Source organism: Agelaius tricolor, unplaced genomic scaffold, assembly GCF_023055355.1.
Source record: "Agelaius tricolor isolate 1412-34295 unplaced genomic scaffold, bAgeTri1.0.p SCAF_12, whole genome shotgun sequence".
Classification (NCBI taxonomy): Eukaryota; Metazoa; Chordata; class Aves; order Passeriformes; family Icteridae; genus Agelaius; species Agelaius tricolor.
The window spans coordinates 9903060-9918953 of record NW_027269272.1 but is presented as its reverse complement, the minus strand read 5'-3'; the positions used below and the strand labels follow the sequence as shown (position 1 = coordinate 9918953).

The window sequence follows — 15894 nt, the reverse complement described above, 5'->3', positions numbered from 1 at the left end:
TTTTTTTACTAATAATTAAAAACTGCGTTTTTTTGCCCATTTTCTTATGTTTATGAAAAATGAAGACACTGTGACACCTTCAGAATCAGCACAGGAATATCGAACATCAGGTATGAGCAATATGACTGAATCAGTGAGCAGAATTTTACTTCGACCACTGCATTGTGGCAAATCTTAGACAAAAGTTATTTCTCATTTTCAGAAGTGGAATTGCTCTCAACCTCTGTGTTCTAGAACTCTTCTAGCTTAGGATGTGGGAACAACAAAATTTGGACTTTGTGCCTCCAAGAAGTCAATAGTCTAATGAGCAAACAGCTGAGATTCTCATGTGGGAATCATCTCATGTATATAAATCATCTTTTATAATTAAATAGTAAAAACTGCATGATTTTGGGAGATAATTATATTGGATTCATTCATTCTGAGAAAGGAAGGGGCAAAATGAGGCAGTCAGGCCAGGAACTCAAGGTTTAACAATGGAACATTTGGAAAATGAAGGGGATGGGCAGGATGTATGTAACCTATATATTAATTTAAACACTCCTGTCCATTCTGCCCCAAGACATTCCAGAGTACACACTGACCAATGAATTCTGCCGTAAGCATTTCCTGATTGGAGTCCTGCTGAGGGAGGTTGGCTTTGCCTTGCAAGAGGACCAGGACATCAGGCACTTGGCCTTGGCCGTGCTGAAAAACCTGATGGCCAAGCACTCGTTCGATGACCGATACGCTGAGCCGGTAAAGAAACTGCCTGTCCTTCCCCACTGCTTGCTCATGCAGCACCTGAACATCCATGGAACTTCCTTAGCCACTGCTATGCATTTATTGCTTTCTTGAGGATTATGTTGTGTCTTTTATTTTCAGGCAAAACAAGCACAAATAGCAAACCTGTATATGCCACTCTATGGAATGCTTTTGGACAATATGCCGAGGATTTACATGAAAGACATGTTCCTCTTCAATATCAATACTTCCAATCAGGTAATCCATGTGGTTTTCTTGGAGCACTGAAATGATCAAAGTGAGCCAGTGTGATCCAGTGGGAAGAGCTGGTCGCCAGTTAGGTAGCAGAATACAGTTCTGAAATTGCTGATGTATTTGTATCTGCAAAGTTTAATTTGGGAGGTCTCAATTTGTAGAGCACCTGCAAAACCCTGGGAGTCTGTACTGTCATGAAACAGAATGGGGGTCTGGAACAGAGCCAGGACACTGCTGTCCCAGGGCTGGAATTTCAGGGTTAGCGATTTGGAGCCCCAGACAATGTGCCCAATGTGCCACAGGCTGGGGTCTGAGGATGTGTCCTCAGGCAGGAGGCTGGGACACAGTGGTGTAAAGTAAACCTCCCATTGCCCATGGAGTCTTTGCAGGATTGCTTTGTGCCAAAGATGGTGCAACTGAGGGACCATAAGCTATACCAGGAGGCAGAGGGAATGCTTACAAGTAACTGAAGGAGGGAAGGGGTACAGAAACATCTTAAAACAGCTTTAAACTGCACATCTGGAGAATATGTTTGTTTCACAGAAGATATGTTATAACCATACTGCTTCAAAAACTAGAAGCAGATTTCTGCAGAGGTATTGTTTCTTTCAATCCTTCCAGCAAATGAAATTCCATTTCATTTGAGCATTGCTAATGGCAATTAATGTTGCTTTCCCAGTGCTGTGTTAATGCTTCAGAAACAAACACTAGTTAGACTTGACCAGTCCTTTACAGCTTCCACTGTGAGAGAGCCTCATATTGCAGGAAACTGCTCAGCATACCTTGATCCTTCAAGGCTGTCATGTCAAAACAACTGGCAGTAGGTTCTCAAACTCAGAGTCTTAGACAAGCCTCCTGGGTGTGCTGTCATTATCCAAGTTATGGATAATGCTATGGAGTACTGGAGCTGGTTCTGTTTCTTTCAAATACAGGGATCCAGGGATGACCTGAGCACGGCTGGCGGGTTTCAGAGCCAGACAGCAATGAAACATGCAAACTCTGTGGACACCTCCTTCTCCAAAGATGTTCTGAACTCTATTGCAGGTACAAATGGCAGATTGAACAGACACATAGGCAGATTTGTGTGTATCTGAATCCATTGTGCTTTCTGCTTAGAATTCATGGAGGAATTCTGTTTATACCATATCCAGGGAAACATGGTGTGCAATGTTTCTCTTCCCTTTGGGTGTCTTTGGATTGACTTTCTCTTGTGAAGCTGTTCTACTTCCACTGCTTCACTTACCTTCCTGCTTTGGAATGATGCCAGTATTCAGGCTCTAAGAAATCCCTTTGCCTGAGTTCATTCTTGTAGTCTCTGCCTGAGTTAAAAATAGTTTCAAGATTTCACCTGAAAACTCCTGATGTCTCATGGAGGCAAATATTCCTAGTTTGTCCATGCTTAACAGAAGAGTAGAAACGCAACTTATTTTATTCACTACCTCCAACTCTATTTCAAAATTCAAGGAAATGAATTCAGGCATCTTTCCACTGATTTTTCTGTCCTTAGGACAGTTCTTACAGAATGCAACAGGCCATTTTAATGCCAAGAAAAATGGCAAACTGAATCGTTGTACTTCAACTTGTTGCATGTTTTCAGTACTAAACATACCCATCAATAGCTTTGCTATTGGAAGTTCAAAGCACTCGTCTCAATCCAGCATGTGACACATTTTAAGTTCTCCATTTTTTTGTTGGTTTTTGTATCCATAAATGTTTTAGTTTAGCATGTTTGCTGTGACTTTCATTTACAGCCTTTTCATCAATAGCTATCTCTGCAGCAAACCATGCTGACTCCAGAGCTTCCTTAGCAAGTCTTGAATCTAACCCAAGTACCAATGAAAAAAACAGTGAGAGAACTGACACGTGTGAAAAGGTACATGTGCAAATGTTGGGAACGCTTGCTCGAGGTGGGAGTCCATCACTGTGCTTAATGAGGCCCTTTGCTGTCACCTCAACAGATCATGAGACCTTTGTCTTTGATTGGGTCAACTCTTCGTTTTGACAAGCTGGATCAAGCTGAAACTAGAAGCCTTCTTATGTGCTTCCTTCACATCATGAAAACCATTTCAGAAGGTAAAAACTGTGCATTCACTACTTAATTTATGCTGCTATAAAATACTGTGAGTACTGAATCCAAGTGAGCATTAAATTAGAATAATTATCAGTGTATTTTACAGGCTTTGGGCTAAGTTTAATTCCCTGTAATGGATACATAATATATTTTAATATCTCCCCTTAGATGCACTGATTTCCTACTGGTTGCGAGCACCCTTCTCAGAAATAACAGACTTTTTCAGCATTTTAGAGTAAGTTTACTTTGTGGTTGTTTGATGTTTGTGTTGAATATTCTAAAGTGCTGGCTGCAAACAGTTCCTCTTTGGGTTTGTCCACCTATTGAAATAGTCTGAGATAGCTCTTGAATCTTAAATTATTTTGCTATAATCTTCCAAAGTTGTAATGAGACATTATTAATAGGATACATATCCTCCAATATGTTGTAATTACCATGAACAAGGGTCATAATGCTTTGGGTCTTCCTTCTAAAAGAGATTTTCATATTAGTTTCCCCTTTGGTGTTGAGATTCTGTCCTTCATTTGAGGAAAGTATTTAGCTCCTCAAAACTTCCCAGCCATAAGGAAAGTCCTATAATGTAGGATGACCTGCTTTTCACATCCCCAGGGTGGTTTGCTCAGTGCACTCTATGCATGACTGCAGAATCCAGCAGGTAGCTGGTTTTGGAATTTCCTCACCATCTTGTAGTTGAAATGTGAATTATTTACCTTCAGCTGGTGATGCTGCAATGCTTTTGCAGCTGGGTTTTTGCCTTGCCGTCTCACCAGGCAGAAATCTTCAACTGCAGAGAAAGAGAACAGGGGTGTGCAAAGTGCTGCCACACCTCGTGTGTCCCTAGGCTGGGAGTTGCTGCATTGTTATTTTTCCTTACTAGCAGGTGCATGTACCATAGGTCTCATTGAGACATTTTTTTCATAAGTACAAAGCCATTAATAGGCATAAAATGTGTTGTTTTATCTTTCAGGGTTTGTCTGCAAAACTTCAGATATCTAGGAAAACGCAATATTGTCAGGTAATTCTGTATTACAGACTCTGTGTTGCAGTATTTAAATATTGCAGCATTTATTAGACTTAAATGAGATTAACATCAATTTTCTCTTGAAAGAATTTCTTTGTGAAACTGAAGCCAATGTATGCTTCATTTTTTCTTTTATGCAAATGATGTTGTTGTGATGTGTTGCATATCTGAGTAAATATCTGCTATAAAGGATGAATTGCATGATGTGATAACCATTATTGCATTTATAACCCAAAATACTGGGGCCGTTCTTGACCACATTTCTGTGCATATGCCAAACAAGGGAACTTTGAACACTGTGTTTCCATCCATGTCATGGAAACATTAGTTTTAATGGGCATAGATAATTGTTTCACAGCAATAAAAAAAATCTCCTGCCTCCCTGACATCATGTTCAGCTGTGAAATGTGGAATGCACACTTTGTCTCAGCTCATGTTTCATTTTTAATTTTATATCACTGCTGTGAACTTGTCTATATGTCATGCACTGTCAAAATTAAAGGTCACCAGATGAACTAGTTCTTGCTCCACACCAGGTTTAGTCAGGCCTGCATTTACTCTTCAGGGACATGGCAAAATCAATGTCAGGTTTCATAACAGATCAACACTTATTTTCTCTTTCTCTTAACAGGAAAATTGCAGCTGCTTTTAAGTTTGTCCAGGCCACCCAGAATAATGGAACTCTGAAAGGTTCAAACTCCTCTGGCCAGGCATCAGGGCTGCTCTCACAATGGTAATGGTGCATGGAATTCCTAACTCTGTAAAGCCCCAGCCTGGGCTCTCATCCTCCAGCCTTCATACTCTGTCATTGACTGAAAAGAGGTTGACAAAATATGTAACAACTTTCAGAGGCCCCAGAGCTTTAAACTGTAATAAAGTTGAGTCTCTCTGGCTTGACTTAAAAGCTGTTGGTTCGTGTTGTGTTCAGGGAGTAGTTCTGTCCTAGAATAATTTTAATCATGTAAATTCATGAAATTACATTTTTAAAAGAAGTAGCAGGAAGTGTATTTTAAAATAATTTACCTGAATTTTGAGATGTTAAGTCCTCCTGAATTCTACACTAGTTACAAATATAAAGTATAAAATCCTTTCAAAACTTAATAATCATTGGTATTTTAGTTCTAAGCTTCTCATTATAAATTAATGATGTGTTTTTCAGCATCAAAGAGGATTAAAAGAACACAGGAATATGCACACATGTATTTTTACTGTCATTGTCAGTTTATCATCATTTCTTTCACCTCACAGAAACTGTATTATTTCTTTCTTGAACAGTAAATATTTTTCTTATATTTTGAGTTAACAGAACTTACCTCAGTTTTTCTTCACCCGAAGACAGTTTTATAAACATCAGCCTGAAAAAGCCAATGCTTTTTTTTTCAGTGCTTAATGGAAGTTTTGTCCCCTGTGATTTCAAGAAATCACAGCACGTTTGTTTTGTCCACCTCACTGACTTCCTTCATCTTCGTTTCTCTGAAGAATTTTGCTTCATTTTGTTTAATTAGCCATTGAGAAGCATTGCATGGAACTGACATGGAAAATTCTGAATAGGCACAGTAGTTTATTCTTTTTTTCTGATCTTAATGATACCTTTCAATTGCAGGATGCATTCTACTTCAAGTCACGATGGCCACAAGCACCACAGATCTCAAACATTACCAATAATCCGGGGCAAAAATCCATTTTCTAACCCCAAACTCTTGCAGATGATTGACAGTAGCACTGCAAGTAAGTACAGAAATTATTTACTTCCCTCTGGAATGCTGTGGGATTTAGATCAGGCCTTTTCTTGACCAGAGGCTCTTAAAATTATGAGATTGGAGTCATCTATCCCACTTCCCAGTCAGGTTTCTTCCCTCCTTTGGGGATGAACTGAAACAGAGGATGTACTCTCATCACTGGTGCAGCTGGTGAGAGTTGACTCAAATTTCTTCTTCTTTCATCTCATATGAGCAGTTTTCTTCAAAATACCACTTTGGTTAAAAGTGCAGTTAGGACCCCATCTCTGCTGTGATGAGACTTAAGGACGAGATTGCAGAATTAATCATCCTTAATGACACTCAGAAGATTGTTTTTAATCTTTCTTTTCTTATGCTGCAGGCACCTCCAACGAAACAGACATTGTACAGTATGTAGACACAGAGGCAAACATTGCTACAGAAGTTTCCCTCATAATCCTTGACCTGTTGTGTCTTTACACTCTGAATCACCAGGTATGTTTTGCTGGTTTTCTTTCCTGCTTGAATTGGTGGGATATGGGGTGAAAGGAAGGCCTGGGGGGAGCAGGCACACAGAAAATCTGAAATGTCCAACAGCAGAATAGGGAAATAAGATATGCCAGGCCTCAGTGAAGGTCTTTTAGAAGGGAATTGGTTCATAGTACCCAAACTGAATAGAAAGAGGTGGAAGAAAAACATCCTACATATCCAGGGCTATGTACAACCCTGCTCTGCCTGGAAGTGTCTTGCATCTAGTATTACATCACCTTTTCTGAACCATGCTTATCTCACTAGAGTTCAGTGATTTTCAACAACAGATTTTCAACCTGCTTATTATCTCTATCTCTGCAAGTCAGCAGGTGAATCCTCTGCCTCCTTGAAAATTGCTCAGATTGCTTCAGCAAGCCCAGATGACTTGCTGAAGGTCTCAGAGCCACAATACAGCAAACAGCTCCTTTTGCATTTTAGTGCTCCCTCTCTGTCAGCCTAACCCTTAAATAGAGTGTATGCAATCCATGAGTAGTACAGGCATAGCAAATCCATGAGTAGTACAGGAATAGCAATTGCTTTTCTTGAAAAACTGCCAGAGTCTGCAGCAGGCTGGGAAAGCATCATCTGCAGAAATTTTACCTTGAAAACAGCATCTCTCTAGGAGCACTCCAAGGTAATGTCCAGCAGATCCTTCTCCTGTTTATTCACTTCAATAACCACAATGTCCTGTCTTGTCTGTGAACTTTTCAGAGGCAGCTCCAGCAATCTGACTGTCAGAATGTGTTGATGAGGAAGGTCTTTGACACACACATGCTCTTTTTGCAAATCAACCAGTCAGCAGCAGCTCTCAAACATGTCTTTGCTGCTCTCCGGCTCTTTGTGGGCAAGGTAACTCTGGGTTTATTCATGACTGGCAATATGCTACAGCAAGTGCAGCTTGGGGGCAATTGGACACTTGGCAAAAGTTCTGAACTTACTCTATTAATACTTCTTCCTGACAAAGATAGTCTGATTTATTGCTGATTAAATGAAAGAAGTTCACCATGTCTGAAAAAACAGTTCTATTCTGAAATTGAAAAATTTGCTAAGAGGGTGAAAGTTTTAATGTAAGTAGATGAGTAATGTCCAGCTCTGTGGTTTATCCATTGCCTTTCCTGCTTTTGCCACCTATGGAAGGAAGCTTGAAACCCTAGAGGTCTGTGGTCCTTGTGGCTGGTTTCCAGAATCCACCAGTGAATGGTTACTGCTGTCCCCAGAGGAACCAGCAGCAGAGTATTCCAGACACTTCACCAAAAGTTCATCCACACTAATACAGTTCTACCAATACCTGGTTTTAAACACAGGAAACAGTATGGATATGTGTCAAACTGTTTCTTTGCTTGCCTTGCATTTGTGTAAATTGGCATGGTCAATTAGGCACTTGATGCTAGCTGCAAAGGCTGCACAATGTCCAAGTCTCAGAGCTAGATGAGATCCTCTGGAAACCAACCAGAATGTACCACTCACATTACAGTTGCTCTGGGGAAGTGACAATAAGCAAGGCTGGCCTTGGTTCCTAAGTGTTTCTATGAAACACAGGAGTGTAGCTGAGTTTACAGCATGTGGCCTCCCTCTGGTTGTTGTCTCAGGGGAAAGAAGAGGAAATCATGCTTCTCCCAGTAGTGCAGCTGGAGCACATGGGGGAAATATGAAGTAAACCATCCACAGACAGCTTTAAATGACATCCCAGAGAGCTGGGAATAGAAGAACTCTATGCAATGGGGAAAATGAATAAGTCTCCAGAATTGCCCTTCTCGTTTATCCTGTAGCTTTTGGGATTGCATTCTCCCTTCATGGTTCTGTGGGAGCAGGGATTTGTTGTGTTTCCTGCAGCAGAACCCCTCAGGCAGTAATTAAGATCTATAGCCCATGTGTGCATTTCCACCTCTCCTCCCTCATTCTGTTACATTCACCCTGCTGGCAACAGTGGGTATGATTTGAAGAACCCTCCTCTGTTGTCTCCTCCTCTTCAAACCCTTGACCTATGGAAGTTCACTGACCTTGCTACTCAAAGTATTTTCCTTCTGCTGAACAGCTTTTATATCTGTGCAGAACTCCCCCTGCTTTTCCTGGATAGCTCTTGTGCATTCCTGGCAGATTCCTTGCTGCTTCTGGGCTTCCTAGAGGCCAGTTTGATGGCATACAGTGTTTGTAGGAAAATCTGAGTATTGTTCTTAATTAATCTTAATTTGAATGTGGGATTATGCTTTGTTTAAACCCTGGTATGAATAACTGTGGGAGAGTTACTGAAAGGTTAAAAAAATTGTTAATTCAGAATAACTGCACCAAGACCTGAGAGTAGAATTGAACATGTTCACACATTTTTTTCAATAGTTCCCATCAGCATTCTTCCAAGGACAAGCAGATCTCTGTGGTTCCCTCTGCTATGAAATCCTGAAGTGCTGTAACCATAGGTCACGTTCAACTCAGACAGAAGCATCTGCTCTTCTTTATTTTTTCATGAGGAAGAACTTTGAATTTAACAAGCAGAAATCAATAGTCAGGTCCCATCTACAGGTAAGTGAAGTGTGAGATCAATATTTAACTGATGTGCATCAGTTTTTATCTTTTTTTTTTTATATACATTGAAGCAAGGCAATCCTTTTGCAGTCCTCAGACAGGCAGTTCTCTGTGGCAGCTTGATTTTCCTGCCAAGTCTGAAGTTGGACTGGATTCTCTGCTGTTCTTGGGCTGCTCAGCTCTGCTCCAGGCAGAGACAGCAGCTGTGAATGTATCTGCATTGCCAGATTAATGGCTATTCTTGACTCACGTGTTGCTTGCAGCAGTTGGAGCACAGCTGATGAAGGAACTAAACAGAATCTGACAGTACAGGAACAGACATGTAAAGTCCAGTAATAACATATTTACACTGCAAATGTGAGCAGCTACAAAACTTTGAAAGACTACTCACAGTCTCTGTCTTTGTACATGTTACCTTTATAGGAGAGGTATGAAATTACACTGTATGAAATTACAAGTACATCAAGTCATACTAAAACAGGGGTTAAAACCTCTTCTGAAACTCTTGATTTCTTTGCTAATTGCATCCTGTGCTTGCTCCCTGTGCAGCTCATCAAGGCAGTGAGCCAGCTGATAGCGGATGCCGGGATTGGCGGATCTCGATTTCAGCATTCGCTCGCAATTATAAATAATTTTGCTAATGGAGACAAGCAGATGAAAGTAAGAAACATTTTTTGTCAATCACTACCTCTTGCAAAAGGTCAACAATTTCACAGGAGCAAGTGTTTCAGTAAATAAAATTGTTGGTTCTATTAGCCAGTGATTTATGCATTCATAGTGTGCCTTTCTCAGGCAATCTGAAGTTCGTGAACGTGTTTGTGACTCAGAAGCTTAATAAGTGAAAATAATATTTAAACAAACATATTTTTATTTGAAAATTGTATTATTTGTTATTTATTGCTTATTTTGTTCATTTGCCTCATGTCAGAGGTCATGCATTGGGACTAATGGAACACAATTGCAGTTAACAAGCAATTTTTAGTCTACAATTGCTCCCTTTCCTCTGTTCAGTAAATGTGTAGCAAAAACAGGCACAACAGTTGGGTTTTGTAAGACCTTGCTAGCTCACTGAAGGCGTACTTGGCTCTTAGACAAGTTACCACTGCTATTATAGTTATTGTCTATACAGAAATTGTTGAAAAAATATTCTGGTTTTTAATTTTTACAATTCTTGTCCAAACACATGTCAATGTGCATTTTCAGTTTTATACTTTGGAGGTGTTGTTCTCCTGAAGGTGACTTTAGGATATCTCCACTGAGATTATTATTAAAGTTAGCATAAGCAAATTGGTAGATAGTTAGCAGAAGTAATTCAGTGTGTTATCTGATAAGATGTCATTATAATTCTATTTGTTTTTGAAGTCCAGCTTTGATTTCACAGCACTGCAGTCAGTCACACTGCTTCTGTGACTTGCTTATCTCTGTGTGACATAGAGGAGGGAGTATTCAATTTCATTTACTTTTTCTGAATGTTTTGCTTTTAAACAAAACAAAGGATGGAAATAAGTCTGAAAATAAATGTATTTCACTGCTTATCTGGAAAAGAAAAACTGAGGAGCTGAGCTAAATATGTTGAGAACAGCTGGTGTGAGTAATATAAGGACTCTGTTTTAATCTAGCACAGTGTGAGAAGGTCAGGAGCCAGACTTGTGCTTTATTCCCATGGTGAAACATGCTGGGAGTGTAGTTAAGCAGGACTATCTATAGCACATGGTGCTGTTGCTCAGAGGAAACTGTGCAAGGGTCCAGTTCTGGACCCAGAAAGCAATGGAGGAGCACCTGTTCCAGTTCCCTGACTTCAGCAGGGCTGTTGGACGTGGCAGTGGAACAGGTGACGGACTTGGACCATCCTGTGAGACATCAGGAAAAAACACCCAGGGTTTGTGTGCCATGTGTGCATGCTCTGGAACTGTGACTGCTCCAAAGCCTGCCCAGCTAGGGAGGGGATGGAGGCCCTCTGTAAGCAGAGCTTTGTCTTGTTTGGGGGTGCAGCATGGGGCTCTGTGGATGGTTTCAGTGATGCATTGCTTATCTTTCCCAAAGAACGTTAATTTCCCAGCAGAGGTGAAGGATCTGACCAAGCGCATCAGGACAGTTCTGATGGCCACAGCTCAGATGAAAGAGCACGAGAAGGACCCTGAGATGCTGGTGGATCTGCAGTACAGCCTGGCCAATTCCTATGCCAGCACTCCTGAGCTGCGCAGGACGTGGCTCGAAAGCATGGCCAAGATTCATGCAAGAAATGGAGATTTATCAGAGGTAATGTGAATAAATGAACAGGAAATCCAGCTGTCTTTAGGCTGAGCTGTTCTGATGAAAGGGGTTTGGAACACTGATAACAGTAGTGAATTAAGAGAATCATACAGTATCTCTCATATATTTGAAATCAGAGGAGTAGAGGTCTGAAAACACCTGGAGATGTGGTATGCTCATCCCAGGTTGCCTGACTTTGAGTGCCTGATACATGCTGCAGAAAGACTTGAAACTGGCAGACAGGGAAGCTGAGGGCAGTGTCACCTTGGCATCTTTGCTGCCTGCCCCTAACAGGCACAGTAGCTGTGGTGTGGAGGAGGTTATGGGCAGTGAGTAACCCACAGAAAGGATTTTCTTCTCCCTCACTATGGCCCAGGAGAGGAGCTTTGCTTATAATGTGTTGCCATGTTCATCAAAGACTAAATGGGTGATGCAAAATTCCACTGCATAACCTAGGGATACCTTATTAACTAAGTCATCTTAATAGTTTCTTGAGAAAATCTATGCACTTATGTAAGACACCTCGTGAAATTCACACTTGAAGAGAATTTCATCATTTAATCCTTTATTTTCTTAGATTACTTTTGTCTTCCCTTTTCTGCCTCATGATTTGGCAGTGCTGAAAGTATATGCTCCTTATCACATGTATGCTTTAATTCAGGCTGCTTTAACATATCCATGTCTGTTGGTCTCTTGTTACAGGCTGCTATGTGCTATATTCATATTGCTGCTCTCATTGCAGAGTACCTGAAGAGAAAAGGTAAGATCAACATATCCAAAACCAACTGTATATCCATAAATATTATTGTTCAAAATCATTTTTGGCTACCCTGCTTTCCTTCCTTGTATGTAAAATATTCTTAAAGCAGCTAGAATTCTTCCCAAATGTTTTATTTTTAAAATATATCATAAATTCTGTCTTAGACTGGAACAGTGAAATTGTGTTTTGTGTAAAGAGGTTTAATTAAATGTTTAGCAAGCTAGTGCTAATGGAGAATGCTTCATTTGTCAGTCTGTTGTTATTAAATATGCATGTATTAACACATACCAGTAGCAGTATACTAATACCATCTTACAATACCATAGGTTACTGGAAAATGGAAAAGATTTGTACCTCACGTATGCTCCTGGAAGATGCTCAAGTCTCTGATAGTAATGTGTTACTAACAACTCACAATGGAGGAAGTGAGTGCTCTAACCGTGCCTGTTTGTGGGTCAAATAACATGATTAGGAGATCCAACTGCTGCTTTCCAGCTGATCTGGAAAGATATCAACCAAATCAAACCTGTTTCTAGTGCATGTTGGAGGCTGTTATAGAAAGGAATGTTGGAAACATCCTGAGTTCCTTTCCTGATGCTCTTTGGCTGGTTTGATGGATTGCTCAGAATGTCTCTGGTTATGGGCTTTTGCAGGAAAATCCCTCTTGGGTCAATTGGTGTTTAGCATGCAAATCCATGTCCAATTCCTTGGTTGTCCAAAGCTGGGAGGGCAGGGGGATGGAATTAATATCTGGTTGTCCATATGTAACTTAGTATAGATAAAGGGGCTATTTTAAATCTATGATACTTATTTAAAAATAAAGTGCAGGCTTATATTTTTAATGCTTCTATGCCAATGGTTATTTAGTTTATGAAATCTGTATTTCATAGTAATTCTCAGCATGAAATATGTTAGCAATTTCCACAAAGAGCAATTTCCAGGGTCAAGGGCGAATATCTGGTGAAGAGAAAACATGGAAAGACTATAGTCCTTCAATACATTTGGAAGTGTCTCTGGACAAGATGAAAAAATGCATCCTTTTAGAAGGAAGCTTTTTGTGAAGAGCAGCACTTGTGAGACAGTTCAGTAGTGTTAAAAGACTTTGCCTGAATAAAGATTAGAGTAGCTGGAGTGAATAATTTGGATGATTTTAAACTTAAACAGTTTTCAAAACTGGAGAGGGAGAATGGAGGCTCCCATCTCAGTGTCTATGGGTTAGCCTTTTTAATTGAGCCATAATAGCATTTTCCTACTGTTAATTAAACATTTTTAATGGCTTTGTCAGGAGTTTGTCACCTCCCCTGGCAGCTTTACCTTCTCCGGTCCAGAGCAGTGGTAAAATCCTTGCAGGGCAGACCCTTGCTGATCTGTAAAGGGTGATGCCTGTGCAAGTTGTTTCTGCTGCAACCTTGGTACTAAAGGCCTCAGCTTAGCAAATACTTGATTTAAGCTCAGTTTTATTCCTTATGAGCCTTTCCACCCACAGCTGCTGCCACCAGCCAGAGCTTTCTGCAGGGGAGTCCCTTGTCTGGGCCCTGGCAGCAGTGCTGAGCCAGGGCAGGACAGGAAAGCCACTGCCAGTGTGTCCTGGAGCCTCCTCCCCTGGGCTCTGCAGTCCTGGGGACTGACAGGGGGGACACCTGCAGGTTCCCCAGGTGGGAATTGTGTCACCTCAGCCTGCCAGGGTCATTCCTGTGCACAAAGGAGCGTTGCACGTGAAGCTTTGCCAGGGCTGCCAGCACTTAGAGCTCAGGAACCAAAATGCTGAAGAGAGGAATAACACTGCATCAGGAGAATGCTGGCACTCCCCTTTGCCTGGAGAAGTGAATTTATATCACTGAGGAAAATGTGGAATAGTCTTAAAAATTCCATCAGCTCCATTTGTGCCTCTCATTACTTGGGCTGCAAAAGAAATGAACTCAACAGCTCTGTTTTAGTGGCATCTAGTAACTTCTTGAAATACCTGGTCACTGAGTCATTAACAGCCTTTCTTGTGACTTGCACTTTAAGGCTTATTCTCCATGGGATGGCCTGCTTTTCTGAGCATTACCCCCAACATTAAAGAAGAAGGTGCTATGAAGGAAGACTCTGGGATGCAAGATACTCCCTATAATGAGGTCAGCAATGTTAACATTTATATACCTGGTTTGTATTAACAGAATGTTGTTTCTAGTGCAATCCTGTGCATGTTGTGGCAAAAAACAGAGTGAGTGTACTCAGGGAATGTTGAAAGGCACGCAGCTTTTGAGTGAAGTGCCACAGCTGTTGCAGTGGTGTTTAGCTAAGGAGAGCATAAAGTACCAGAGCTGAAAGTCAGGGCAGGGGAAGGCCATGAAGCAAACCCATCATTCTGCTTGAGATGCCAACTATTCAAGTATTTTCATGTTACTGTTATCTCAGGTTTTTTGTCTAAAGAAGAGCCAAGTCACCAATACTTGATTAAACATTGTGCAATTGCAATAAACCTTAATACAGAAGTTCCAGAATAAAAATGAAGTCGTGGATATGTGCTTGTGCTGCATTGCTATTAATTAAATGCCTCCAGCTGTCAAGTCACTGAACTATTTGTGTTTGTGAAATTGCAGAATATCCTTGTGGAACAGCTGGAGTTGTGTGTTGACTACCTCTGGAAGTCTGAGAGATATGAGCTTATTGCTGAGGTCAACAAGCCTATCATTGCTGTTTGTGAAAAGCAGAGGGACTTTAAAGTAAGTGGGTGTTTGGTTTGGGTCTTTTTAATTATCCTAAGGCAACACTAAAGATCAAAACTTTTAGGGAAAAAAATGTGCTTTTTTTAAAAGGAATGTTTTCTTTCTTCCTGACTGTAATTTCTCCTTTTAATGTTTTGTGCTGTGAGAAAATAAAAACATTGGTGTCTTTCCTGCCTCTTTTCAGCATCAATGCAACAGTAACTGTAAAAAAATTTCAAATAAACCTCTCGTCTTAGCCAGTGGCTATGATTTTTTACATGGGTTTTAAACCAAGAGCACATTTGCATTGTATTTAAGTTCAGAAAATGCTGATAAATTGCATGATTTCTTCACAATTTCAGGGTTTCTTAGTTTCTTATTTACTTGGCAATTTCAATACATAATGGATAGCCAGATGATGATTGCATTTACTGATTTTTCTGGGTTTAAATTGAAAGAGACACAAAGTGGTAGGTAGCAATAGGCTGTATGCTAGGGAAGCAGATCCTCAGATGTTAACTTAGCTGAAATTTTGGTTCACTTTCATCCTGAGAAAGTGCTGTTCAGTGGTAACTGTGGAAAGCACATCTTTGTGTGGGGTTGGGAGCTGATTGGAGGTATTGGCACCTTGTTCTCACTTGCACAAATAACACTTGGGTTCTCTGCCCCCTTGGCAGGTCAGCAGCACTGTCTGGTGGTGGGGTGATGCTCTATGAGCCTGCACACAAAGGCTCCACTGCCACAGAACCCCCTAGAAGGTGACAGAAACCTTGCAGTGACTCTTTAGTGACTGCTAACGAGGTTAAACTGTTCCCTTAGCTCGTCCAGCCGCCTTGGCAAAGGCCTGGGAAGCCAGCTAAGGCAAGCAGGGCTGTGCAGAGCTGTGGTGGCATTTCCCAAGGTGCTGGCATGCCTTCACCTGCCCTGCCTCTGTCTGTCCATGCAGAAACTGTCTGACCTGTACTACGACATCCACCGCTCCTACCTGAAGGTTGCAGAGGTGGTGAACTCTGAGAAACGCCTCTTTGGCAGATACTACAGGGTGGCATTCTATGGGCAGGTAAGTGAGCCTGGGCTCTCCTCTCTCCACAGTCAGGTTTCAGACCTGTTCCTGATAGAGTTCAGGGAAGCACTTGGTGGTGAATCCCAGGGTGAAAGCTGCCTCATGGGTCAGACTCCCAGCAGGATTTTAGTCAGCAGGGAGCACTCAGTTGCCTCTGTGCAAACCACTGCTGTGGATTTAGAGTGTATTAGAGACCAGACTTCCATGTCAGCTTTAGTTCTTGACTTCATAAAGCAAAGCTGAGACTGAGGCAGGGCAGGTTTTTTCAAGCTACAACATAAGTAGAACC

The 15894-nt window shown here is 41.1% G+C and overlaps 1 protein-coding gene across 14 annotated transcripts in view; it reads left to right on the top strand.

Moving 5' to 3' along the window:
• DOCK10 (dedicator of cytokinesis 10) overlaps positions 1 to 15894 on the top strand; it is a 144091-nt gene that overhangs the window by 115726 nt on the left and 12471 nt on the right. For 11 of the 14 annotated variants that reach the window (XM_071437513.1, XM_071437517.1, XM_071437512.1 and 8 more), the window contains exons 31-50: positions 66 to 110; positions 563 to 738; positions 865 to 981; positions 1911 to 2022; positions 2730 to 2851; positions 2937 to 3051; positions 3218 to 3284; positions 4017 to 4064; positions 4702 to 4803; positions 5674 to 5798; positions 6171 to 6283; positions 7031 to 7168; positions 8654 to 8836; positions 9389 to 9499; positions 10883 to 11098; positions 11795 to 11852; positions 12179 to 12277; positions 13863 to 13969; positions 14438 to 14560; positions 15489 to 15602. In XM_071437513.1, coding sequence (XP_071293614.1) covers positions 66 to 110; positions 563 to 738; positions 865 to 981; positions 1911 to 2022; positions 2730 to 2851; positions 2937 to 3051; positions 3218 to 3284; positions 4017 to 4064; positions 4702 to 4803; positions 5674 to 5798; positions 6171 to 6283; positions 7031 to 7168; positions 8654 to 8836; positions 9389 to 9499; positions 10883 to 11098; positions 11795 to 11852; positions 12179 to 12277; positions 13863 to 13969; positions 14438 to 14560; positions 15489 to 15602 — 2291 coding nt within the window. The remainder of the gene's footprint in view (positions 1 to 65; positions 111 to 562; positions 739 to 864; positions 982 to 1910; positions 2023 to 2729; positions 2852 to 2936; positions 3052 to 3217; positions 3285 to 4016; positions 4065 to 4701; positions 4804 to 5673; positions 5799 to 6170; positions 6284 to 7030; positions 7169 to 8653; positions 8837 to 9388; positions 9500 to 10882; positions 11099 to 11794; positions 11853 to 12178; positions 12278 to 13862; positions 13970 to 14437; positions 14561 to 15488; positions 15603 to 15894) is intronic. The other 3 variants (XM_071437509.1, XM_071437507.1, XM_071437515.1) reach the window with 3 other exon arrangements.